The sequence below is a fragment of the Acipenser ruthenus genome, chromosome 10 (genome assembly GCF_902713425.1).
Source record: "Acipenser ruthenus chromosome 10, fAciRut3.2 maternal haplotype, whole genome shotgun sequence".
Taxonomy (NCBI): Eukaryota; Metazoa; Chordata; class Actinopteri; order Acipenseriformes; family Acipenseridae; genus Acipenser; species Acipenser ruthenus.
In genome coordinates, this window is record NC_081198.1 from 1,003,381 (window position 1) to 1,030,659 (window position 27,279).

Sequence of the window (27,279 nt, forward strand, 5' to 3'; positions counted from 1 at the left end):
ACAAGAAAGCATTCACAGACTTGTAAAATGCGTTTCAGCGAGTAGCATTTTTTTAAAATAAAATATTGTTATTTTTGATGTATTTATTTTTTAAAACAAAAGGATACAGTTTGCCACGCGTAAAATATTCTATGTAAATTGTGGTTATGCTAAGAAATAAAATATGTACTAATGATTTATAGGCATGTTTTCTGAGAAATCTGAGTTGTTCCAGATATTCTGGGTGGATTATAATGTGTGCATACGAACACGAAATGACATTTAGCCGGTTTTAACTCGATATAAAAATAGAACCATTCACATGAAACAAAAATGGACTACAACTCCCAATAACCGCTCCGGGAACATAGGCACGCCTTCCGTCGTGAGTTGCCATGGTACCACAAATAAACTGCGTGGGCTTGAACGACGTGGTTCCCTTGGTAACCCGTGTACACAGCTGGATGACAACACACAAAAGTAAAGAAGCGAGCGAAAAGTATTGAGTTTTATTTAACGGGCAGGCAACACAGAGTAAAATGTTATAAACAATAAGGAGCGTGGAAGTCGGTGAGTAAGAGACATAGCCATGAATAATATTTCGCTAAGTACTGGAAACTTTATTTTGGTGTAGACGCTACGTTGTGCAGGCGTGCTGTGGGGTTTAGAGAAAACATCTTGAGCTGTCAAAAATGTTATACCATATTCCTAGGATTTGTTGCCAAATTAACATTTTTGGTAACACAGTTAACCACTTCAACCCTAAAATAAAATTGTATTTGAAGAAAGTGCATTCTGCTACTAGTAGTCTATGCTGAAATTTTATTGAACGTCAGAAAACATATTTTCTAATGTTATTGTCACCTATTTATATTTGGTATATTTTACAATACTGTTGCCATTTACAATGTAATGTATTTAGCTTTATTTCTATTTATATGTGTGCATCAACTGTATTTGTGTTAACATTAAAAATATATATTTAAAAAAGTAAAAAATGTACCATCCACCCCCCACCAAGAGTATAGACATTACCCTGGTCAATACCAGGATGACATTATTATTATTATTATTTGTTTATTTAGCAGACGCCTTTATCCAAGGCGACTTAGAGACTAGGGTGTGTGAACTATGCATCAGCTGCAGAGTCACTTACAATTACGCCTCACCCGAAAGACGGAGCACAAGGAGGTTTGGTGACTTGCTCAGGGTCACACAATGAGTCAGTGGCTGAGGTGGGATTTGAACAAGCCCTGTTCTTTAACCACTGGACCACAGCATGCTGAATAGGATCTCCAGCACTTGGTCATGCCCAGGGTGATGAATGCCACTGCATTCTAAAGCTGCCCGTTTCATTTCATTTAAGCTGAGGGAACACAAAGCCACTTTGTGGTTTGGAACAGGCCACTGCATGGCACACCAGGGGAGACTTGGAATTTGACACAGCAAGGTTGTCTCAGACTAGGTCTCCCGGCAGCAGGTTTCAAGCCAGTGTTCCTGAAAAGGTGGCTTTGTGTTCCCTCAGCTTTACAAACAGCACGGTGCAGAGCAAGCAATGATGTCACTGCACTGATGTGGCACTAGCATTGGAGAATTCCATAAAGTTAGAATGTTCCGGCACAATTTGACAAGCGTTCTATCGAGGCAAGTTTGACATACTTCACTATATGCCCTTTGTCTTGTGTTTTTCTTACACTAAGACTAACGGAAGCACGTTCTCTTGAAGTAGTACCTGTGCTGTGATTGCTTCCCCCTGGTTTGCTCAGTTTTTTGTAGATTGCTCATCCCATTATTTCCGCTCTCTTTGTTCACAGGCTGATCACAGGTCCCCACAGGACGGCATTCATTGAGAATGTCTGCGATTGTCGCTCAGTCCCATCACATCTTTGGCATCCGAGCAGGAGTTACGAATAATGTTTTCTACTTTGATGAACAAACTATTATATTCCCGTCTGGGAACAACTGCTTACGGTACAACATTGACCAGAAATGGCAGAAGTTTATCCAAGGTAGAGTAATTCTTCAAACAACAATTTATATTCACAACCACTTGCTGGTTTGAAACGGCACACCATTTTATGCAAATATTTTAAATATCCTGGGCACATTTTAAAGATACTGTGTATGTGTGTGTATATATATATATATATATATATATATATAAAGTTTGAGAAAAAGGAAAACTGCTGTGTACCAAAATGATCAATAAGAAAAAAGAAAAAAGAAAAGGATATTTCAGGTACTTAAAAAGGTAGAATAATTGATTACAAATCAATTACCAGGACGTTTCGGACTACAAGTCCTTCATCGGCTGAATACAAAAAAACAGTGCTTTAAGAAGTTGATAAAAAACAAACAAGTAGTCTTTTAAACAAAATTCCAGAATGTTGATGATGATGATGATGATGATGATGATGATGACCTCAAAATAGAATGTTCATTCCAAATGGCTCCAAAGTATATATATATATAAAGAAAAAGGTAATGTAGGTACACAAAAATGTGAATAATTGATAAAAAAAAATCAATGATATCAGGACGTTTCGGACTGCAAGTCCTTCTACAGCTGGATGAAAAAAGCAGGTCTGTAAACAAGCTGTTGTTATAAACAAGTCATCTTTCAAAAGAAAAGTTCCGGAGGATGATCACATGATGACTTCAGAATAGAATGTTCATTCTAAGAGGTTCCAAAGTGCCTCATTTGAAAATTAATTTGCGTTCTTTTTGCTTCCTGGCTGCATTTGTCCCAGAGCAGTGATTTATCCCACAAATTGTGATGCCTTCTGCAGTTTGGTCATTTGTGTTAAAATGTCTGCCAACAGATGTAGAGGTGTTAATTCCTACACTTCGTAGGTGTTCCACAAAGCGATCTGCTAAACGCTGTTTTGTTTCTCCGATGTGCAGTTTGTTACATTTGACACAACCAATGCAGTATACTGTTCCTTTACTGGTGCAAGTAAAAGTCTCATGGATAATGAATGAAGGTTTTGCCCCTTTGATTACTGTGTTGTTGTGGATGTATTTACAAGTAGCACAGCATGGCCTGTTACATGGAAATGAGCCTTTAAGATTGTCACCACTGGGTCGCATGCTACTATGGACTAAATATTCTCAGATTTGTGTCTCTTTTGTAGACATCAATGGTGGGTTATTGAAAATAGGAGCTGTAGAGGGATCTTGTTGGAGAATACTAAAATGTCTTTGTATGATATGTTGTATTTTTTTTGGTCACAGGATGATAGGTAAGAACTAGGGGGATACGATTCGTAGTATTCTGTGTGTTGCTTTTGTACAAAGCATCCTTTCAGTTTATCGTAGATACACGTAACTGAGCTCCTCTTATGGTTGTGTCTGGAAAACCACAGTTTCTGAAAAATGCACACATTTCATTTGTTTTGTTTAAAACATCCCTTTCATCACTGCAAATGCGTCTCAGTTTTAATAACTGGGAGTACGGAATGGAGTCGCGCCAAGCTTTAGAATGTGAAGAGTCATATCTCAGGTATGAATGAGAGCCTGTTTCTTTGTAGAAGGTGGTGGTGTTGATGGTAGAATTAGAAACTGTAATGGTGATGTATACCCCAGAGCTGGATGATCATACATGGTAACTGATTAATACGCACACACACACACAGAAAAAAAACAAAAAAAACAAAGAGAGTGAGATTTTCTCCGCTCACTTAGATCAGTGATGGAATCTGCTCAGGGGGAGCGGGACTGACAGGCTGTTAAGTGGGTTCTTTCACTGAGCTGCTCTCAGCTGGTCACTTACTTAACACAGTCACACACCAATAAAATGTGCTTACTGAAAGTGGTGACGGCTCGTTTATGCAGGGATTTCTAGGAAGATATAATGCAATTTCACTTATGTGTTTTTTTTTTTTTTGTTTTGCAGGGTCAGAGAAAAGTCACGGGATGCTCGCCCTGGCCATTAGCCCTAACCGGCGTTACCTGGCGGTGTCTGAGAGGGGGGAGAAGGGCAGCATCACCGTGTACAACCTGCAGCAGGAGCAGAGCAAGAAGAGGAAGGTGCTGACTGGGGGAGAGCTCCCGGTACAGGAGTTCCTCTGCATGGCCTTCTCCCCCGATTCCAAGTACCTGATTGCCCAGGCCGGAGCGCCAGACTGGACCCTCTTCTACTGGGTGTGGGAGAAGCAGAAGGTGATGGCAACCATGAAGACCAGCAGCCAGAGCAACCCCATCAGCCAGGTTGGAAAACAAACACTGTGTTAGTTACATTTTTTATCAGATATCCGTCAATTACAAAGATCAATAAGGAGCCAGATTAAAATTATCTCTTTTTTCCACACTAATATTTTTATTTGTTGCAAGTGTCACACAATAATTTTTTTTTTTTTCATACATCACTGTACCTACATCACAGTAAAAGATAAGTGGACCTCTTCTACTAGATTTCTGTACCAGTAAACATTATCATGAGGGCTGCACAATCATTGCTTTCTTTGTTTATTCACATGCAGGTTAGCTTCAACCCTCAGGACAACACGCAGATCTGCGTCACTGGTAACGGGGTGTTTAAACTGTTCCGCTACGCTGATGGAAGCCTTAAACAGTCCAGCTTCCAGAAGTTGGAAGGCCAGAACATCTTGTGCCACGCCTGGGTTTCAGAGGAGCGGGTTATCGCTGGCACAGAGACCGCTAAACTCTTGGTGTTTGAGTCGGGAGACCTGCGCTGGGAGATGAGTGTAGAGCCAAAGCCTGCCAGCCAAGAAGCAGAGCGGTAAAGAAGCATGTGTTTGTAATTAACCTTAGTGACTGTTTGGTGCGTAGCAGGTGTCAGACAGGGTAGGCCTGTATATCCCACAGCTGGCAATGTCATGTTAGTGATGTTATAATAACAAAATGTTGTTTTCAAATGAACAATGCAGCACAACAAAAGTCAGACAGCTACTTAGGAATGTTTTCTAAAGTTTTCCTTTTAAGCCTAGAACAGCACTTGACTTTTGAGACAAGGCATTGATGATTTTGCCTCCCTAACTTCCTAGAACAACCCCCTTGTTTAACAGGATTGCTTTCATGTTGTTTAGGTTGTGCTCCAGCACAGAGCAGCATGCCCGGAGCATTTCTCATGCCCGGGTCTCCGCTATCGTCGCCTATTCCAAAGGGTTTGCATGCTCCGCTGGGCCAGGTGCAGTGTGTCTGTTCGAGAAGACAGAGGAAAAGGATGTCTATAGGAAAGCCAGGGAGATCAGGGTACGAAAGGGGTTTGGGGGAGGTGTATTTGAGAGATTTCTTTGTAATGCATCAGTTTATCAGATTTTCTTTGTGTGAAGGAGTGGACGTGGTTCACTACATGCATGCAGAGTTGTTGGTTTTTCACACCTGCAATGGGAACATTTTTAATGATGAATTTATCTATATACATATATTGAATTGTTAACAGTACCAGATGTGTTATAATAAGTAACATATAATTGTAATTGTAAAATAAACAAATCTCAGAATTACGAACAGGACAAACATATGTTTTTGTTTTGGAACAACTGGCGGTGGTATATGCCACATGTGAACCATTAAGAGGTTGTATATTTGTGTATATTATCTGCAGATTACGTGTCTGTTCTGTGTCACAAGAAATGTAAGACATTTTACACATTTCAGTACATATGGAGTACATATGGTATGGTGCGCAGTTGTTCCCAGACGGGAATATAATTGTTTGGCATCAGTCTGATTAAACAATCTACATAACCTGTATCAGCTTGTGTGGCTGTGATGCTTCTGTAGTGAGTGTGGCTGTGCGTCTCTCCCAGATTCCCCAGGACTTGCACAGTCACGAGCCGAGCCACGCGGAGCAGCAGCAGTTTGCAGCTCTTTGTATCAGCCCCTCCGAGGAGACCCTGGTTGGCAGTACAGACCGTGGGCAGCTGTACAGCATCACCCTCTCCTCCGTGGAGATGAGCAGGGTAGGTGTTGACATTGTATACACTGTGCCAGGGGGGGCCAACCCTGCTCCTGGAGAGACACAATCCTGCAATTTCGGGCTGTGAATCTCTGAATGAAGAGTGAAGGCTCGGCAGTGTTAATGTTTGTGGTGTGTTGCTGTTCACTGTTCAAGGGGGAGCAGGCGAAGTTTGAGTTCCTGTCCTACTCCTTTCACTACGGCATTATCACTGGCCTGGACATCTGTATCCGCAAACCGCTGATCGCCACCTGCTCGCTGGACCGATCCGTACGCATCTGGAACTATGAGACCAGGTGAGGAGGAGCGTGCAGTAATGTGCAGATTCAATTTACTAGCAAGTATGTCAGTGACATACATCTTCCGTCATGACTGTTAAGAGTTGCATGCAGACAGGCAGATGTACAGGCACAGAGACAGCTCGATTATATATATATATATATATATATATATATATATATATATATATATATATATATATATATATATATATATATATATATATATGGGGTGTTCTAATACACATGTGCACTGCTGGACATGTCTCTGTGTTGTTTTGTTTTGCCCAGCTCTCTGGAGCTGTATAAGGAGTTCCAGGAGGAGGCTTACAGCATCACCCTCCACCCGTCCGGTCTCTTCATACTCGTGGGGTTCACTGACAAGCTGCGACTCATGAACCTGCTGATTGATGACATCAGGACATTCAGAGAGTTCACAGTGAGGGGCTGCCGGGAGGTGAGTGTGTGTGAGTGTCTCTGTGTGTGTGTCTATGCGTGTGAGGAGACATGTGGACATTGAAGTAATGTAAAGTAAAAGCGGGAGCATTTGTGTTTAAAAAGCCGTAGAATTGTTTTGTATTTGCCAGAAAAGCGCTAACATTTAGAATGCTTGGAAGAGCGAGCAGATTAGTCAAAGCTGAGAAAAGAGTTTGTAACGTTACATTGAACACCTCTTCTGCCAGTAGGGCTGGGTGCTCTTCTATGTGGAAGAAGCAATGAAATACTCTCTTCATAAAAGGCAGTCTAAATTTATACAAGCAGAGGGATGAAATATATGTTAACTTAATTATTATTATGTTGTTGCTATAAACTGTTTTCCATGTATTCAACTGAGTTGGTTAGGGACAATCAAGCTGTGTATTATTAATAACAATTTCTCCTTTAAAAACATACTAATTGTTCAGTGTCTTCTTTGTTGGAGTAATTGGTGTTTGAAGAACGATCTTGGAGCCTCAGCATTTCAGCTGTTTGTGCTTTCGTCCTCAGTGTGCTTTCAGCAACGGGGGGCATCTCTTTGCGGCAGTGAACGGAAATATCATCCATATCTACTCTTCAACGATGTTTGAAAACATCCTCAACCTGAAGGGCCACAATGGGAAGGTAAGAGCCCTCCGTGAGATCTGGGCAGCTAGTGCCACCCTTTAACTTAAAATCAGTGATTGTGTACTACATAGTGTCTGACATAACTGTCCGTCTACCTTAAACATAAGTAAAAGTTACTATTTCAATAGGAGGTCATTCAGAGAGCAAGAGGCAGCGTGAATTAGTACTGTAGTTATATGAACAAGTCAGGAGATCATTGTCTACAGTCTCTAGTAACCAACTGATTCATTTGTGTGACATTAAAGACATGACTAGACTTTCAAAAAGCATCTCTATAAAGATTTGTGAATATTTGGTGGAATCCCGAGATCCCAAAGGGTTTGTTTGCTTGCCTGAAGGGTGTACTCTGTCCGCAGGTGCGTTCCATTGTGTGGAGTCCTGATGACAGCAGGCTGGTGTCCTGTGGGATGGACGGGGCTGTCTACGAATGGAACACCATCACCAGCAAGAGGGAATCGGAGAGCGTGCTGAAATCATGCAGCTACACCGGCATCACCATCTCGCCAGATGCCAAAACTTTCTTTGCCGTTGGCTCTGACTGTACCCTGAAAGAGATTACTGACTCCCAGGTATACTGCTCATCTTGAGCGATGTTATCTTTCTGAGTTATCCTTTGATTGTTTACTCTATGATGTTCTGTAGTTGTTTGCCATGACTTAACTCTGGGCCATGCATTTCCCTAATGCACATAGTTTCATAGAGTGCGAAATGGCCTGCGGTACACAATATTGCGACTTTTAACTTTTACTGATAAACAAGGTTAATAGAAAATGTTATTTGCCCATTTCAGTGTGTGTGTGTGTGGGGGGGGTCCTTCTCCTTTATCAGTGCTGTTAATTAAAACAAAAAGGTGTTTGATGACTCACACAAATGAAACTTCTTCTTCCTTCCTTGCTGTTTCAGATCCTGCGTGAAGTTCACTCTGATGATGTTCCGTACACCACTATAGTGATGTCTCACTCGGGGAGAATGATTTTCACTGGCACAGCCATGGGAACCATCCGAGCTATGAAATACCCGCTGCCAATACAGAAAGAGTGGAATGAGTATCAGGGCCATGCTTCTCCTATTACGAAGGTGCGTTTCCAACCATACCGTTGTGTATAATGTAAAAAACATATAATTAGTGGAAGGTTTCCTCTGGCTTTGCCATGAATCTACTGGAGGCACCCCCTACATCAGTAAGAAAGCCGGCAATAAAGACAACAGCTGTTCCATGCAGTCAGACAGTGGGTGAAAACAGCTTATTATTATTATTATTATTATTATTATTATTATTATTATTATTATTATTATTATTATTCCCTCTTCAGATGGCCATCACACACGATGACCAGTTCCTGCTCACTGTGTGCGAGCATGGATGCCTGTATATCTGGAGGATAATCGATAAGGAAGGGCGGGGCCTGAAACGTGAGAAGGAGGTCGTCTATGCGGAGGAGATTCTCATCACCAAATCAGACCTCGAGGAAAAGGTACCAGGGTTGATTATACTGTCTGTCTGTCTGTCTGCCGGTCTGTCCTCCGGTCTTCCGGTCTGCTTTTCTATCTGTCACTCTCTAAATATCTGTGTGTTAACGTTCTAAAAATGTCATTATTATGTAACGGATTGCATTGCGCTTCCGTCCACCTGGAACCGCGCACTTGACAGTTACTTTGTTTAATTCTGACAGCTGAATACAATTAAAGTATCAGCTTTTCTAGTTCACTATTAGTATACACTTTAAACACACGCACACAAACATTACTGTGTGGCTGCTGCTGCTTTGAAGCAAAAGTGTGTGATTAGTGGACTCCCCGTTTCTGAGGTCGACTCTCACTTTTCTAGTTGACTAGTCGACTGCTCGGTGCTGCCCCTGTGTTAAAGTTTCCTTTGTCTGCATCCTCTGCAGAACCAGGTCATGACAGAACTGAAGACCAGGGTTGAAGAGCTGAAAATGGAGAATGAGTACCAGCTCAGGCTAAAGGACATGAACTACAACGAGAAAATCAAAGAGCTGACGGAGAAATTCATCCAGGAAATGGAGTCGCTGAAAACCAAGAACCAGGTAAGCAGTCAGATGGGCTGTGTTTTTAAAAAAGCTGTGAACCAGGGACTGTAAAAAAGATCCTTAAACATACTCAATCAGCAAGCACACAAACATGGGAAAAAATATCATTTAAAATAGTTAACCTCTCGTTTGCTCTTTATATTTTAAAGGCGTAGCATGTGCTGAGACATTCTGGTGGCTTTTACCAAGTACTCATTTTTAAACTGAGCTCCTAAGTGAGTTACTGTACTGTAAAGTGTCCTGTTTTCTTCTTTGTAAAGGTTCTCAAAACAGAGAAGGACAAACAGGAGCTGAATCATGAAAAGGAGATAGCCGACGTAGTGGAGAGACACTCCAAAGAGCAGCAGGACCTGGGTACGGCCGCTGCGCATCTAGAGCAATTAAGACCAGTGGTGCAGTGGAGCTGGAACGATTCAGCTAGATTAAGCAGTCGTGATAGGCAAAGCATCAGATCAGAAAGGCCGATTGCTATGTGAATCCCTTATATAAGTTTGTCATATTTAAAGCATAGCAAAGTGTGATAACGCATAGTGAAAGCGTGGTAAGGCATAGGCAAGCATTGTAGAGTTCAGAGAGGTACGGCAAAGCACAGAAACTGCAAAATGACTGTGCCGAATTATCGTGCTAAACTTATGCACAGGAAGAGTTTTATTTTTATTCCTTCCTTTTTGGCCTGTAGATTCTAATCTTTGTCCTACCATTGCTCTCTTGCAGAATCTGCCAACAACCAGAAGCTGATGCTGGAGTATGAGAAGTACCAGGAGCTGCAGATGAAGTCCCAGCGAATGCAGGAGGAGTATGAGAAGCAGCTGCACGAGATGGAGGAGAACAGGACCCTGGCGCTGGAGGAGCTGACCGAGTATTACGAGGCCAAGCTGCAGGATAAACTGGTCCTGCTAGACCAGGTAGGGGTCTTAGACAACAGCAAGCTTCAACCAGATTCAACTAGTGTGTTAAGATCATGCCAGGACCCACTTGTAAAGCAGGTCTCAGTGAACACTCAACACTGGGTTACTGTGCAGGGAGTTCACAGGTCAATTTAGAGACACCCATAGAATAAGGCTGTGGCTGTGGGCATGTATTACGACTACAGATCTTCTCATGTTTTGGGTGACAGAACTTTTTTAATGACGCTTTCCTCACAAGAAGACATTATACTTTAAGATATAGGGTCAGCTGTGCATAATAACTTACAGGCATGAAAAATAACCCTATTGCATTGCAGTTTCACCCATTCCAGGTTGTAATAGGAGTTTGGTTAGCCTCGGTGTGTCTAGGTAACATGCTCAAGTGTGTCTCATTAAACTCACTGTAAAACCAGGAATGGATAAAACTGTTATTCCACACCTATGTAGAAATTAGCGCCAGGTCTAAAAAGGAACATGCGAAGGTGAAACCCCTGTTTTCTGTCCCGCAGTGTCAGGATGAGTCTCGGCAGCAGGTTCGAGAGTTTGATGAGTCCAAGAAGCAGATGGAGGAGGACGGGGACCGCGAGATCCAGGACATCAGGATTAAATATGAGTGGCAGCTGAGAGACGAGAAAGAGACCAGCCTCCGACTGAAGGGGGAGACGGGCCTCATGAGGAAAAAGGTAAAGCCTGTAAAGCACTTTGTAGTAAGAGAACACTCCAGCATTTCTCAAGCAAACAACTCCAGAGCGTCCGGCAATCAAAACAAAACTGCAGCGTCAAACCCTGACCAGCAAGTCTTTTTATTTCAACTATAGATGAATGAAAGAAAATCCTAGATGTTTCCTTGTCTGGAATACATATGTGTGTGTGTATATATATATATATTAAATAGAAAAAAACACAGAAAACTATTTAAGATTGTTTGTAAACATGTAATGTGGCTTACGTGTGTATGCTTTTTCCTTTGTTTTTGTTCTTCTGGTCTCCTCAGTTCAGCAGCCTGCAGAGGGAGATTGATGAACGGATGTCAGAAATCGAGAGGATGAAGGCAGAGCATAATAAACTGCAGTCAGTCATCAAGTCCCTGGAGAAAGACATTGTGGGGCTGAAGAAAGAGATCCAGGAGAGAGACGAGACGATCCAGGACAAGGTGGGGGCCATGGCAAGAACCTGAACAATGCTGATGATTGCTTTATAGCAACTCACTCACACAGAATCACCAGCACAAGAAGATAATTCACTTGCCCTATTCACACTGCCTAAATAATGCACAATCATCGTGTTTAAAAACTAATTGTGAATGAAGTGAACAGCAGTAATGTGTGTGTTTCAGTGCGTGCTGATCATGCATCTTTGAAAAGTAGATCAGAGTAAAAGCTTGGCAAGCGATTAAGTGTAGTAAAATCATAGCGAAAGCCTGGCAAAGAACACTGTTGCAACAATTTTAAATTCCCCATGGCAACGCGAGTTACTGAAGTGGAACTTTATTTAAATGTAGGATATTAGTTTAGTCTCAGTTGGTAATGTGATTATAGCTTAAATATCACACAGCTGGTGTCTATGAAAAGACCAACCCAGAGGGAAATCTGTGGGAATAGGATGCTTCATCCCAAAGGTGTTTCCTTAATTAAACATCAGCAGGAAATGAACAGGATGTTTTTCTTTACACTTTAGGAAAGTTTTTCATGCTCGAAATAAAAATATTTGTTAATAATTCTGGAAAGGAAAATACTAAATGCTAATGTGTTGTAGCTGAATTCAATTAATGTATGATTTATCTCCTTTCATTAATATGTATCCCAGGCATATTCTTCCCTTGCAGGTGTGTGAATGGTTATTATACAATGGTGTGGAATGAACGCCTCCATTGTTTCTGATTGCAGGAGAAACGCATATATGACCTGAAGAAGAAAAACCAAGAGCTGGAGAAGTTTAAGTTTGTGCTGGATTATAAAATCAAAGAACTGAAGAAGCAGATTGAACCCAGGGAGAATGACATTAAAGAAATGAAAGAACAGATTCAGGAGGTAAAGACGTGTCACTGCGTAGTGCTCCAGTTAACACGTGACATCAGACTCTTTCTGCGTGGTATATACTGTGTAATATGCAGCCTGAAGCAAGCAGCATCCGTGTATTGCATGGGGAGCAGGATAAATAATAGCATCATCTTATTGTAAATGAATCAATCAAATAAATAAATAAATAATACCGGAAACTACTACTACTACTACTAATATTCATAATAATAATGATCCTCGCCCTTACTACTACTACTAATAATAATAATCATAATACTATAAGATGTTCTGTTTTGACAGATGGAGGCGGAATTAGAGCGTTTCCTCAAACTAAACACACAGCTGGAGCTGAATGTCACCGAACTGAAGCAGAAGCTGAAAGCCACAGACACGGAGATGCACAAGGAGATGTCCAGGGTAAGCACAGACATGGAGATACACAAGGAGATGTCCAGGGTAAGCACAGACACAGAGATGCACAAGTTGATGTCCAGGGTAAGCACAGACACGGAGATGCACAAGGAGATGTCCAGGGTAAGCACAGACACGGAGATGCACAAGGAGATGTCCAGGGTGAGGGCTTCACCGATGCATTCAGGCCCCATTTACCTGGCTCTTCTTTTCATTACGAGATGCAGGACTACAGGTACCAGGAAGCATTGCAATGAGAGTTAAACAAAATGAACGGTCTTAAACTGTCCCTAAACTGAACATGGAGCTACATCTTCAGCGTTACTTTTACTGTATAAGTTCTGTGTGTTCCTTTCCTTCTTGCATCTTAGAGACAGGGCCACTGTTCAAAACATAAACATCTAAGGGGGTCAAAAGGGGGTCAACCTATTTTCACTCCATTACTGAGTATTGGGGACGAGTTCAAAGGATCCTTCTTTCAGTACAGGGCTTCTCTGTTAGCAAGCATACCTGTTCAAATGGATATCCGTCGAGGAGTATGCATGTACTGCTTATCATTTTCTCTGTTGATCTGTCTCACCAGGTGCGAAACGGGGAGGCGCTAGTGAAGAGGTTCAAGACAGATCTGCACACCTGTGTGAGGTTCATTCAGGAGCCCAAGAAACTGAAGGACTGCATCCGAGATCTCTACGAAAGATACGTCCAGCAGTCAGATGTGGTGAGAGCAACTTGTTTACTCTTAAACGCCACTGCAGAAAACAAGGGAAATACCGTAGGGTGCTGGAGGAAGTGCAGTTCTGTATTACTAAAGTGCCATCAATATCTGAAATAATCATATAAAGCATTACCTGTAATTAAAGGGCCCACAATAAATGCATCACACTTTCCTATTCACATCATGCTAAACTTGAATATAAAATGCAATTTTCTAGCAACATTCATATGGCATCTCGTATTACATATCTCCTGAAATTGTGGGATTGATAGAAGGGTTGGTACACCACATGGTAGATGGTGGAAAAGCTGTTGGGAGTTAGAATTCTTGAAAAAGTTAAAAAAGACACAAATGACGAATAGGCTCCCCATGCTACACTCTAACCTGTCCAGGTTTTGTGAGGAGCTGACGCTGCTGTCTTGGTGTTTCAGGTGGAGATTGTGGGAGTCGATGCAGATATCCAGAAAGAGTATGCACGCCAGAGAGAGCACCTGGAGAGAACCGTCGCCTCGCTGCAGAAAAAACTGACCAAGGACACAGAGATTCACAGGGCTGACAACATCAGAATCATGCAGGTGACAACAGAGTTCCAAATATGTCTTTGCATTCCAAACATGTCCTTGCATTCCAAAAGTGAATGCCCAAGTTACACTACCCTGAACATCTCTCAGGCTACCTGTCAGGCATGGGGAACGCATGTTTGCAGATGATACAGATGTTTGTGGTTGTTTATGGATTTAAGAATGCAAATCTTTCCCACAAATCAAACAAAACAATTCTGTGTGGTAATCCCCTATGAACGATTGATTTGTTATTTTCTGTTAACCAGGAAAACGTCACGCTAATTAGAGAAATCAATGAGCTGAGGCGGGAGCTGAAGGTGACTCGAACACACCTTCACGATCTCGAGGCAGAAAACCGACTCAACAGAAAGAAAGGGAAGCAGGGCTCCACAGAACTCAGAGGTACGCATTGCGCTGTAATCACGTCTCACGATTATGAGCAGCTCTCCTGTATTATGAGCAGCACTTAACACAAGTGTGCAGCGGAGTGCTGTATTCCAAGAAAAAAAACCTGCAGTATGTATGCTTTACAATGCAGCTGGTATCTAGTGTGATGGCATGTTTCACACTGAAGCTACGGCACTGAAAATTCAGACCATGCCAGACCTGAGAAACTCAGAGATTCAGAGATTCAGACCATGCCAGACCTCAGAAACTAAGGATAGCTACACCTGGCCAGTCCTCGCTGTAAGACTGTTACTAGATTTTATAGATTTGGTGCTGTTTATTAGATTAACTATGATAAAAAGGTCTCTTCTTCAGGTATGTATTGTAAAATTTCTCATTAACATCCCAACAGCAAAATAAAATCAAAGTGTTACCCATGCACAGAACTGCTTAAAACGTAAAAGGTAATGCAATTTAGCAAAAAAAAAAAAAAAAATATATATATATATATATATATATATATATATATATATATATATATATATATATATATAAAACAACAGCACACTTTCCAGAATTAAAACAATATCCAAAGCCAGTATTCAAAATTGCAGAATATAGTGCTTGATAAAACCCTAATGTCAGTTCACTTGCAAATGAAAATGCACAAAAGCAACTCAGATAAATCAGAGTATCTAAAACTGTTTAATGATGAACTGTTTTACATTACCCTAGCTTGTTACATTCACTTTGTTTTTGCTGCATTTTCATCATGTGAAACTGGAGCGCTGTGTAACTGCACAATAAAGACAGAGTGATTTGGCATGCAAGGAAAAAAAAACACGGGCTGTGACAGATAATCAAATAAATTGTAACATTATATCAGAAAACTGGTCACAGTCTCGGAAATCGTATGTGAAGGGTAAGTGCATTCATTTGTTACATATATATATATATAATGGGAATTGATTTGTTTCTTAATACAAGGACGGTAAAACGAATAGATAATCGTTTCCTTTCTGTGTGCAGTGTGCTCTACTGATGATCGCACAGTGACCAGGCTGAACTTTGAGGAGGAGGCGGAGAAGATCATTGAGCTGCAGCGGCTGGAGATCCAGCGTCTCCGAGATCAGACCCACGCCCAGGAGCAGAGCTACACCATGCGGCCCCTGTCTGGAGGCAAACTCCCTGCGCTCACAGCCTGAGCTGCAGAGCTCAACACCACAACATACAGATAAACACACACCCTGTACTCACAAGCAGTGCTAAACTCCCTGCACACACAGCCTGAGCTGCTGAGCTCAACACCACAACATACAGATAAACACACACCCTGTACTCACAAACAGTGCTAAACTCCCTGCTCTCACAGCCTGAGCTGCTGAGCTCAACACCACAACATACAGATAAACACACACCCTGTACTCACAAGCACTGCTAAACTCCCTGCACACACAGCCTGAGCTGCTGAGCTCAACACCACAACATACAGATAAACACACACCCTGTACTCACAAGCACTGCTAAACTCCCTGCACACACAGCCTGAGCTGCAGAGCTCAACACCACAACATACAGATAAACACACACCCTGTACTCACAAGCACTGCTGAAAAATATATTCTTTAGATTTGTTGTCTTTTTTTATGATTTACAAGAGATTTGTTTAGTTTTTTCGCCCATGTTAATCAAGGTAATTGTGATAATGCTGTAGATCTGAAGAGTGTGTATGTTACAGTCATGCTGTATGTTACAGTCATGCTGTTAAACCAGGCATTTGACCAAATCACTACTGCTTTCAGGCAGTTGGACAAATGACTGCATGCAGTTTTGTAGTCATTTGGTCAAAATGTACAAGCAACTGGAATCAACAACAAACAGATCAAACAAGAACATGTTGAAGTTACATCAATAAGCAACGTCAACCGAGACCTGAATTAAAACCAGTCATTTTGATTTAATAGAGGCCCTAGTATGTTTTTGATTAGATTTTAAATCTGCTGTAAGTATGACAATGACATTTGCGAATTAAGTTTAATTAGCAGGGATGATTCTCTCCTTCTGCGATGCTTTAGTTTCACCACTAGAGGGGGCCAGTAGTGCACACTCGCCACACCATGTACTGTATGCTGGTAAACAGCAAGAAATTACTATCTATTTCTTAGCAGACGCCCTTACCCAGGGTGAAATGCAAATAAAATATGAAAGTTGAGTGGGCCACAGGCCAGCAGGGCTGTTTATTAAAGCAGGGTTCACTGTTATAATCATGCAAATACCAGGGCATGGGTTATTGACTTGTTTACAAGCATGAGGAAACATTATAGTTCTATTCTCACACAGTTTATTGATCTTTGAACTAAGAATATTGGTAGGGTGTAAAACATTTAACAGGAAATTGGCATGGAGAAGCTGAAGCTCCCGAGGAATGAAGGGGGTTGCTGCCTGTGCTCTGGGTGTTAATGAAGTTTGCGAAATGGAAGTAACGTTGGCTGGACCTGGGTTGTTTGTAATGACAGTGTCGGTATAGAGATTGTGCTTACAGATGATTTAAAAAGGTATTCAGTCAGTAAAATGCTCATTAGCTACAATCACTTTGCATTGAACCAAGTGGTATCGAACCCACTGAAAAACTAATTGTGGTGAATTTCCCCAAGATAAATCGTTACCGTTCATAACATGCAATTACACTGGCTCGACTATTCGAAGAAGTCAGTAATCTGAGGCAGTTCAGTTGTACTGTGTGCAATCTGAGCTGCAGGAGTTGTATAATACTGTAGCGTTGCATGGAAATGAAGGCAGGCTCACACGGGTATTTCAGGTTCTTCAATGCAGTGGTTTTTTAAGCCGGGACAGGTAAAGCTAGTGGTACAACCACAGCTGAGCAGCATCGTGCTCCTCAAACTGTGACAAAATAATCAAAGAAAAGAAAAGAAAGTCCAGAGCACACTGTTTCGAAAGTCCAGAGCACACTGTTTCGAAAGTCCAGAGCACACTGTTTTGAAAGTCCAGAGTACACTGTTTCGAAAGTCCAGAGCACACTGTTTCTCTCCAATCTTACTCTGTTCTTCAGCTCTCTCTTTCGTCTCAGCACCAGCTCTCTTTAGTCTTGGCAGCACCTGTTCCTCTCAGCAGCCCGCTACTTACCGCCCCCCACCGTCCAGTCCTGTCCCGTCCTGTCCAGGCCACGCATGGCTCCCCACTCACAATCCCTTGATTGTTGCAACATCTTGTCCACTGATTTGTGACAACAATGTTGCAATGGGTCCCGCTCCCACGGCAAGCCGAGCGTCTGATTCGTCCATCTCTGAGGTCCCTGAACACCTGCTGCAATTGAACCTTTGACTCTAGGTCACAGAACCTTCCTGAACGCGATTACAGCAGACCCAGGGCCATTACACTATATTGAATTTAAATGTGAAAATCAGTTTGTAATGACTGCTCTTTTACAGTTTCTGTTTATGAAAAATACACAGTTTCCAATGAAGTGAAGTAAAAATACAGTAGCAGTTCTGTCTGAGAAAGACATTGTCTTTGTTTCGTGTTTTTGCAGTTTATTATTAGTCTGTCAAACGAGTAAGCCATGCAACCACAACATATTAAAAGTGAATACTGCATAAAAACATAGGAACAGCTATATAAATAGCTTATACAGTGTATGCAGAATTTCAATGACATAAGGAACATCAGTTTCCTCTTTCAGCTGGTACAAAAACAGACGATTACATACCCAGTATCACAGGAACTTCCCTTAAAAATGAACACAGTAATGTTCGTGTTAGTTGTGCAGTTTTCCCTTGCTCTCTTCATATTTATACCATGCCATGTTTTATTTTCCCATATATTTTAGGGCCTACTACACCTCTGTGCTTCACCGTGCTACACTTTGCTGTGCTTTTACTATGGGGGACTTTGATAAGGTTTGGTTTAACATAACACAGTATGTAACACGCGATCACAAGTGCTACACTATATTTATAAACAGGTCTAGTCTGATTTGTGGTGAAGGGTCACTCAAAGCAAATGAATCCAGGGACACTGGAATTAGGGGTGCTGGCGGTGCGGCAGCACCTCCTGGCTCTGCAGGGCTTCCATCATATACAGGGGTTACAGTTTTGTTCAATGGCTTTCACACCTCCACTTTAAAAATCGTGCGCCTCTGAATGAAACAGATCGCTTTGCACTAAACTATGCATGTATACATGAGCACAGACACCGCCCTCCCCGCGATCGAGAGGAATGCAGACACAAACTCACTCCAGCTCACCTGCACGACAGCGCGCCTCGCCGGAGCACTCGATCTTCACTTTATCGTTTCCATCCGCTTCTAAACCTCTTAAGAGATCTGGTTCAAACTGATTCAAAATCACACAATCACAGGACCACCGTACTACACAACAAACCTTGTGAAGCAGAGAAGAGACTATCCTCCGAGAAAACGCAGATGAGCAGGGACGAGTGAGCCCGTAACAGGACACACACCTGCTTGAATGGCGGAGGTAAGGTGTCGATTATTTCTTCCTGTATCGTCCGTGTTTAAAGTGCAGGTTTCATTTACAAAACAAGGTCATGGATGGAGTTGCTGTCGCATTGCCGCTTTCAAATACTTGCTGAATACTCGCTGTGGTTGTAAGTATTAGAATGATAATCTTCGGTCGCAAAGCTGCTAAAGCAAGTTTAAATAGACTTTGAATGCTGCTTGTTTCGCTGCGTTGAAACTACTAGCTGGTCATTGATCAGAAGTACACACACTGACAGGAAAAGAGGTGCATTTTGTAGATGGTCCAGCATGTTCTTCCAGTTCGTTTTGTCTTAATGATCTGGAGGACTGGGTTCCAATCCAGCAACAAGTGAAACGAGAGCGGCTCAACTCGTCAGTGGACATGGTAACCCCCATGATGATAATAATAATAATAATAATAATAATAATAATAATAATAATACATTACTTATTCTTATGTTACCAGCTCAGATTCGTCAGTGTTTGAAAATATAATAAGATTTTTTTTAAACGATACATCTTTTATAACATTTACAGTGTAAATCTCCCCCACAGAATAATAGGTTTTTTAATATCCATTTTCTGTCTAACCGTGGTTATCTGCAAAACAAATCAGCCTCAGTATTTACTGTGATCTCTTAATGCTTCTTACAATTGTGATTGAAGTTTTTAATTAACGTTTCCTTGGATCTGATCTTGCGGCTAGTTAAATTTGCTCGTGAAAAAGGACTAGGGTAATTTTAGAAAAGATTCTTATCTGACGCGCGAATCATATTCTTGCCACTGCTTAAAAAAACAAGCCTGGTGTTTGGAGTTTGAACACTCTGCATTACGACTTTAGGTCCTCTCACCCGCTGAGTCTGAGGTCTTGTTTTAGTGAAATTGAAATAGAGCGCACCGGTCAAAGTTGCTGTCCAACACACTTCCTCTCAGACCTCATTATCAGCGATTCGTTACCAAACGCAACCAATTTGCACAATATGTATTTGTCTTCAATTGACATTATATAGAGTTTCACGCCTCCTTTCCCGAAGGAAACCAGAAACTATAAGCCAATAGATTATTTATTATTATTATTATTATTATTATTATGTATTTCTTAGCAGACGCCCTTATCCAGGGCGACTTACAATTGTTACAAGATATCACATTATACAGATATCACATTATTTTACATACAATTACCCATTTATACAGTTGTTTTTTTTTTTTTTAGTGGAGCAATCTAGGTAAAGTACCTTGCTCAAGGGTACAACAGCAGTGTCCCCCACTGGGGATTGAACCCACAACCCTCCGGTCAAGAGTCCAGAGCCCTAACCACTACTCCACACTGCTGCCCATTTATTTAGCAAAGAGGATTGCTTAACATGCAACTATAGGGTATTTCAGAACTGCTTATACTGCTTTTATAGGGACTGCTATTTTAGACGTTGTTTGGATAGACGCTATTTATGAATGGACCGAATTATTATTTTTTAATTATATATTAAAGAGAGAGAGAGAGAGAGAGAGAGAGAGAGAGAGAGAGAGAGAGAGAGAGAGAGAGAGAGATCTTATTTGCTGATGAATTATATACTGTATCACACCGACTGTTTTCAAACTTCTAGAAAGGAACTTTTATGATTTCTTTTTTTTTTGTTTAATTTATGAATTTGTAGTACATTAAAAAATTGTGTATTAAAAAAAAAAAGATCACATCACAACAGAGATTGCCACTGCTAAAAGCCACATTAAATAGTTTCTTCACTAAAAAAAAAAAAAAAAGCAAAGAAAAGCGAAGCGGATCCTGGAATGAGTCATGCTACAGTATCAGTTCCTGTAAGCAACACCACATTGCAGCACCTCACAGACTGCGGGATTGTGATTGAGCAGTAAAACAAATAGCGGGTTCTGCCTCTCCCAGTCTACAGCACTGCCTTCTCCTGATCAGTACCTTTAAAGCGCAAGAGAGCAGCGTAACAGCAGCTATTAGACAGTGATGCACACCATATTAAAAAATATGTTTTAGACATGAAGGACTGTCTTACTGTCTACTGGTAAGGGACACTGTTATGTGAAGGTGATACCGGTAGATTAAAATAACAACAAACAACGTTTTCTTTTCGGTCGGTACAGAACAAGCAAACCTGGCTTTGAAAGACCAACTGCAGTTGGAAACCAGCTGTCCTTAAAGGCCAGTTGACTTGTGAACAGATTCTGCCATTTGCTTTCATGCAAACCTGTTGCACCAGACCAGCTGTTTATAGACGACCGCTTTCATCCACCAGACTCCAGGGTGGTCCTCGTGACAGGTTTACTCTATGGGGGGGTGTGAGGGGCTGGTGCACCAGAAACAGACAACTGCACGACCCTGGAACACCTGCAGCACAGTAAAGCAATGCACCAGAAGCTGTGAAAGCACCTCCTTCCCCAGCTGAAGCAGGAACTGTATTACAGAGATATACAGTCTATGGATATAGATAAACATCTCGAAATGAAACATTTCCTGCTCTGACTTCACTCACAGCGCACGTGTGAGTCACGGCCACTAGACACAGATTCAGTGGGAGGTTGTTTGGTCTGCCGGTGAGAGCTGAGCTGAGGGGATTGAATCTGTGTGAAGCAGGAAAGGGATGGGAGTTGCATATCATGTAACCCTGCAGTTTCTCTGTCACATGTGAATGTGGAGAACAACGGGGAGCAGCCACGCTGGAAATGAGAGGACACATCTCCCCAGGAGACATGCTGGGTAAACAAGGCTTTTTAAATAAATAATAATACAGAAATAAATAAGCGCTGCCGTTAAACTTCATTTTCAGCTTTCCTCGCAGTGCATTTAAACAATTGTAAAGTAGCTTTTGAAACATTGTGGGTCGTGTGTTTGCTGTGTAGTTGTTTGCAGCATTGTTGTTTAATCAGGAAAGGGAAATCACAAAAGTAAACACAATTGCGTAAAGTGGTCTCTTTCCCCGGAGAACTTTCACACACAGTACATTTTACCTGAGGAACTGAAAGAAAACCAAAGAGGTTCACTTTTATTTTGGGCAGTTTTTAATTAAAGAAGGCTACTGCAAAGACGATGGGCGTTTGAATGCACAAATATGGGAATCAAATACAAAAGCAGGAAAGAAGAAAACATCTAAATAAAAAAGACTGCTGCCGTGACAGAGATGAGAGAGCATCGTTTCTTTTATTTATTTATTTATTTTTTATAAATTTAGTCGTTGCCAATTATTTTTTATAATTTTCTCCCAATTTGGAATGGCCAATTATTTTATTATGCTCAGCTCACCGCTACCACCCCTGCGCTGACTCGAAGACGAACACACACTGTCCTCCGAAGCGTGTGCCATCAGCCGACCGCTTTTTTTTCACACTGCGGACTCACCATGCAGCTCTCGGGCAGCTTACAGGCAAGCCCGCAGGCTCCCGGCCAGACTACAGGGGTCCCTGGTGCAGATGTACAGTACGTGACCACGCCTCAACTTCTCCAAGGAAATGGGCGCAGTGCATCTGCACCGATATCTCTTCTGTACTGCAGTCCTTCACTTACAAGGCTGCATTTTGTTGGCCGGCAGTAACTTGCCTTCATATATTCTAATATCGTTCTTCGTCTGTCTTTCAGGAAAGTCGGATGCCCCAAAGAGATTCATGAAGGGTTAAAATCTGCCAAGGCGAGGCAGAGATTTCTCCCATTGTCTCCTTCGAGTGGTGAGGGAGCGGCGAAGAGAGTGAGCAATCTGTGTCAGGAGCCAGCCCCTTCTGTGCAGGACATGTGCTGAATAAACACATTGAAGTTCACTCGGGACCCCCCTCTCCCCTCCTTCTCCTCTCCTCTCATTCCACAGCCTCTCCACAGTCTTATACTACACGGAATCTCACAGGCATCTCCCATGGCATTTGGCAGAGACAAGCCAAGCAAGGATGCCTGCCAGGGGATGCAAGCTTTGCCTGTGTGAAGGAAGAAAAAAAGAAAAACGGAGAGAGAGCTGAAAAGAAGAGGAGGAAGAGAAAACATAATCAATCAAGGATTCAGAAGGTCAGCAGTCTGGAGTCAAGTCCTATTCATGGTTCAATATAGCAGGGAAATAGAAACACGATTTCTAAACACGTGGAACATGCTGTAACTTTTTGTTCTGTTAAAAAAAAAAACTATCTATCTATCTATCTATCTATCTATCTATCTATCTATCTATCTATCTATCTATCTATCTATCTGTCTCTCTATAGAAACAGTCCCGAGGATGGTGACCACTTTATTTATTTAGAGAAACAGTGTTGAAACTCAGGAACCTCTTAAGGCAATCTCCACTTATTTTTTAAGATTAAAAGGTCCTTGCAGCAGCCCTTCTAGATGCTGAGCTCCTCGCATGGTGAACAAAAAAGCTGAAACACTTGCAAGGTAGACAAAAAGCAATGTGTTTCTTATCAAAAACAGTCCCCTCTTCCGTCCTAACGGAAAGGTAGGAGAATTGACTGTCGTGATACTGGAGTAGAGCTCTAGAATAGTCCAGTGGGTATTTCCAGCATGCAGGAGATTGCTTTGTGTCATTCCTGTCTATTTCTCTCTGCTACACTGGGGTCCATGGGAGGGCTAAATGCATTAAGAGACACAATTTTGAAGATCTGTCCCCGAAGTACAATTTGCACCATTTTTTTTTAAAGCAAAATGGAACTGTTTCAAAACTATTCGGCACACCTTTGAGGTTCCTCTTGCCAGTTTTAAAAAATACTGTTTTTTTTTTTTACATACAAACAAGGAGTAATCCTCCTTCTCCCCATTCGTTAATATGCAAGCGTGTTGGAACCACGTCTTTTATAAATTGGTACATTTTGTTTTTCCCAGGACTGTGTCGTCGTTGTAAGATGTCTGAACTGGCTGATCTCTCTCCACCGCGGACCCCGGCGGACCCGCAGCGGATCCAGAGGAACATCCTGGAGGAGCAGGTGGAGCTGTGGTGGTTCCAGGACCCCAAGAGGTCCATCCTGTGCTACTGCGCCTCGGTGCTCCTGATCTTGGGCTGCGGGCTGGGCGGGGTGGGGCTGCTCTCCACCAGCAGCAGCCTGTCCAGCGAGTGGCGGCTGGGCGTGGGCACGGCGCTGTGCCTCCTGGCCCTGGCTGTGCTCCTCAAGCAGCTGCTGAGCTCTGCCATCCAGGACATGAACTGCGTGCGCAGCCGGCAGCGCATCGAGATGCTCCGGAGCGGCGGCGTCTCCGACCACCTCGTCATCCTGTCCACCGGGCTGGTCCTGCTGCTCTGCGGGGCGGTCCTGCTCATCCTGTCCGACTCTAGCGGGCTGCCCAAGCCAGGCTCTGTCCTCAACGAGATGTTCATTTCTGGGGCTGTGCTGGCAGCCGCAGGGACGGTGACCGTGTTCTCTCTGTTTGTCTACGTTGTCGTCACCAGGCTTCGGAACCCCGCGGGCGGAGGGCAGAGATTCTTGAATGCCGGCCTCGGCATCTTCACCGTCTCTGGAAGGATGGCAGAGAACGCGAGGGAGACCACCTCCAGCATGGCCAACTTGATTTAACTCTTCTGAAAGTCTGATGCAGCAGAGGTCCTAGTAAAAGATTTGGTGACTCAGTTATTCCTAGCAGTGATATATGTGGCTTTGACGATTGCCATCTTGAGAAGGTTTGGAGTGTGCTGAAGTCGTAACTGCAAAGGGACTTGTGTACTTGATATAAACATCAACTGCGACAGAGGTATCTACGAAGGGGTCTCTGTTATCCTGAAGTGTGCATTAGGACGAAGATGTAAAATTATTTGTTCACTTTACAATACTATTTATGTATGGTTGAGATTGAATCGTATTATTAGATAAACAGTTTTGGAAATGTACTTGTAAGACAAGAATACTGTGCAACACACCGTACCTGTGTACATGTCCGTCTGTCTATTAATAACACAGCAATCTCAATCTCTCTCTCTCTCTCTCTCTCTCTCTCTCTCTCTCACACACACACACACACACACACACACACACACACACACACACACACACAAAGACACACACTACTAATGTTTGACATAGTTCAAAACCAAGCAACAATCTGCAATCTGTCCTGAGTCTTGTACGTCCTGTTTTTTGTACTGATTACAGAGGCATGAATTTTGTCGATGATTATGAAAAGTTTATGAAAAGTGCAATAATTAGAAGTAGAGTTTTTGTAATTTCTTGAGGCACTTTTAATAAATAATATATTGGAATTCGAGTTTGTCAGCCACCGAGGACGCTTCTCTCTTCAATTCTTAACTGTGATGCAGATTTAATATGAGAATGTATGAACAAGGGGGATCAAGTCCCTCCCAAAGAGCTTCTCAAACCGGGCGCGACAGTTTCATTCATACAGCAGTGTGCAGATGCATGAGAACAAACACCCCATTGCTTCTGTAGTTTGGATTTGTTGTGCATGTGAAACCAAACCACTGCAACTGAAAATTGTGAAATTAGTGATTAGTGAAAATTGTGAAATTAGTGATTAGTGAAAATTGTGAAATTAGTGATTAGTGAAAATTGTGAAATTAGTGATTAGTGAAAATTGTGAAATTAGTGATTTGTGAAAATTGTGAAATTAGTGATTAGTGAAAATTGTGAAATTAGTGTCTAATTTAATTGATGACTTTATTAGGCCACACATGCAATTAATTAATTTTAAATTGTAAGAGAACAGGAACTCATAGCCACAAATTGTAAAATGCAGCAGACTTTTTAGAAGTTGTTCAAGATGCCTAATTATAGCATAGAGTGGTTAAACATTTTCACACACAAGTGGCTATTGTTTCTATATCACTGATTACTGAGCGGAAATGTAAATTCTCACACCCAGAGGTTTTCATGCAGGTAGCTATATAAAGGATATCATTTTGAGTTGTTCTGATACATTTGCACACGACTGTTTAATGTAACACTAGTTATTTCATGAAAGCATGTGAGTCACAGCTTAGTGAATATACTGTAGAGTCCAATGTTACCACAGAACCAGGAAGTAATGCTGTACGGTTTACATCCTTGAGGCAGAAAGCCAGAGTTCACGGATCTTGATAAATTGTGTCCTGGTAAAAGATCCAAGAGTGAAGGCTGTATGCTTACCACACAGGCCTCCTTCAAAGGGGCTGTATTTATATAGACACAAATATATTAAACCCCAATTGGTCCTCCCCGGTTTAGTTGAATTGATTGCGCTGCTGTTCAGCACTGATTAATGAACACATGGTAATCGCTATGTACATGAGTCTTTCAAATTATTATGGAAAAAATGGTAATGTCTAATGCAGATTTTGATACATGGGATGGGATTTGTTTTTGCATTGTTGCAATCCTGCTAATAAAATGAACAGGGCATGATTCAATTGTATGTATTCCTGGCATTTTAGCAGGTCAGAATCTCTGTTTTGCAAAGTGGTGAAAATGTGATGCCCCCTTGTACATTACAAATGTGATATCGTGTTCAAGTGTTTTTGATATGGTGCAAGTAAAGATTTGAACTTTGCCATACAGTCTTGTTTACTGAGCTGTATAAACATCTAGCTGGTCTGTTCCCAAGAAGGGCCCGTTAAGCAATCTCTCTTGTGACGGTACCTTGTCAAAATCTCTTCATATCTGCTGTCTTTCCCATTGTGATGAAGCTTTTAAATATTACAGAATACAAGGCAGGGGATGGTGACACATGCAAAACAAAATACGTAAAACACTGTCCCATAGAAATACTATAGATAAGAGAGATCACCTCAATGGATAATCGTTCTTTCTCATGGTGGGTAGACACAATAGCGATTGTGCCTTAGCAAAACGTCATCTCTCTCTCTCCTCTGTCTCCTGGCTGCCCGGCTCTGGGGCCGGCAGGCTGTACTGGTAGCTGACAGGGCAGAGGAGAGACAGCCTGCCCTTTGTCTTGGGCTCTGTGCAGCCTATTGTCAGCGAGCGAGAGGCTCTCACGTGCTGAGAGAGAGAGACAAGCGCATCGGGGGCCACTGTGCACATGGATCACCGTTGGGATTTGTATTGTAATATCGGCTGCCAGGCAGCATGTCCTGTGTTTGTAGCAGATGAATGGAAGTCAGTCACACGGCTGGCTTTAGGATCTCAGCGCTGGGATCCTGTTTCCATGCACCTTTGATCTGTAATAAGGCAGCAACTAAGGATTTTTCACTGGTACCTCGTGATTCCTGCAGTATAGATTCGATTTTCTTTTTGTAGGTACAACACTATCAGTGTAATTCCTTTGCTGCAGGTGTTAGGAAACCACATGAGATCCTACTCTGAAGCACATGGAAGTGATGAACAGTGACAGGAAAGTACGTATAACCCGCAGTGTAACTTGAATGGATGCAAATCATTGTAAAAAATACAGTGAAATGATAACTACCAGCTGTAAGAACTACTGACTGCTTTCTAGGTCAGCAGTTCAATCTTTTAAAAAAGGTTCTGGTCATGCAATTTCAGGCAAAAAAAGAAAT

The 27,279-nt window shown here is 42.0% G+C and overlaps 2 protein-coding genes and 1 long non-coding RNA gene across 7 annotated transcripts; 2 read left to right on the top strand and 1 right to left on the bottom strand.

The window, feature by feature from the left end:
* Positions 1-161: 161 nt before the first annotated feature.
* LOC117409243 (cilia- and flagella-associated protein 57-like) lies at positions 162-18,081 on the top strand. The gene is made up of 23 exons (XM_059031438.1): positions 162-549; positions 1,794-1,988; positions 3,875-4,188; positions 4,461-4,720; positions 5,028-5,193; positions 5,754-5,906; positions 6,059-6,198; positions 6,472-6,637; positions 7,168-7,281; positions 7,641-7,853; positions 8,188-8,361; positions 8,598-8,759; positions 9,177-9,332; positions 9,596-9,689; positions 10,050-10,240; positions 10,753-10,926; positions 11,238-11,396; positions 12,130-12,273; positions 12,565-12,681; positions 13,259-13,393; positions 13,822-13,965; positions 14,220-14,355; positions 15,370-18,081. The coding sequence occupies exons 2-23, from the start codon at positions 1,832-1,834 to the stop codon at positions 15,543-15,545; spliced, it is 3,645 nt and encodes a 1,214-aa protein (XP_058887421.1). The 5' UTR covers positions 162-549; positions 1,794-1,831; the 3' UTR covers positions 15,546-18,081.
* On the bottom strand, positions 5,051-18,735 carry LOC131738110 (uncharacterized). Its single transcript, XR_009329623.1, has 3 exons — positions 18,605-18,735; positions 8,151-8,304; positions 5,051-5,139 (listed from the first exon to the last, which is right to left on the bottom strand). It is a non-coding gene; the product is annotated as an uncharacterized LOC131738110 (long non-coding RNA).
* Positions 18,557-26,313, top strand: LOC117409252 (transmembrane protein 125-like). Of its 5 annotated transcripts, none has more exons than XM_059031440.1 (3): positions 18,557-18,836; positions 22,443-22,856; positions 23,664-26,313. In XM_059031440.1, the coding sequence occupies exon 3, from the start codon at positions 23,684-23,686 to the stop codon at positions 24,347-24,349; it is 666 nt and encodes a 221-aa protein (XP_058887423.1). In that variant the 5' UTR covers positions 18,557-18,836; positions 22,443-22,856; positions 23,664-23,683; the 3' UTR covers positions 24,350-26,313. The 5 variants fall into 5 exon arrangements, with proteins under 5 accessions (XP_058887423.1, XP_033870895.3, XP_058887425.1 ...); XM_059031442.1 differs by lacking the exon at positions 18,557-18,836 and adding an exon at positions 18,847-18,966; XM_059031441.1 differs by lacking the exon at positions 18,557-18,836 and adding an exon at positions 20,984-21,566.
* Positions 26,314-27,279: the final 966 nt, after the last annotated feature.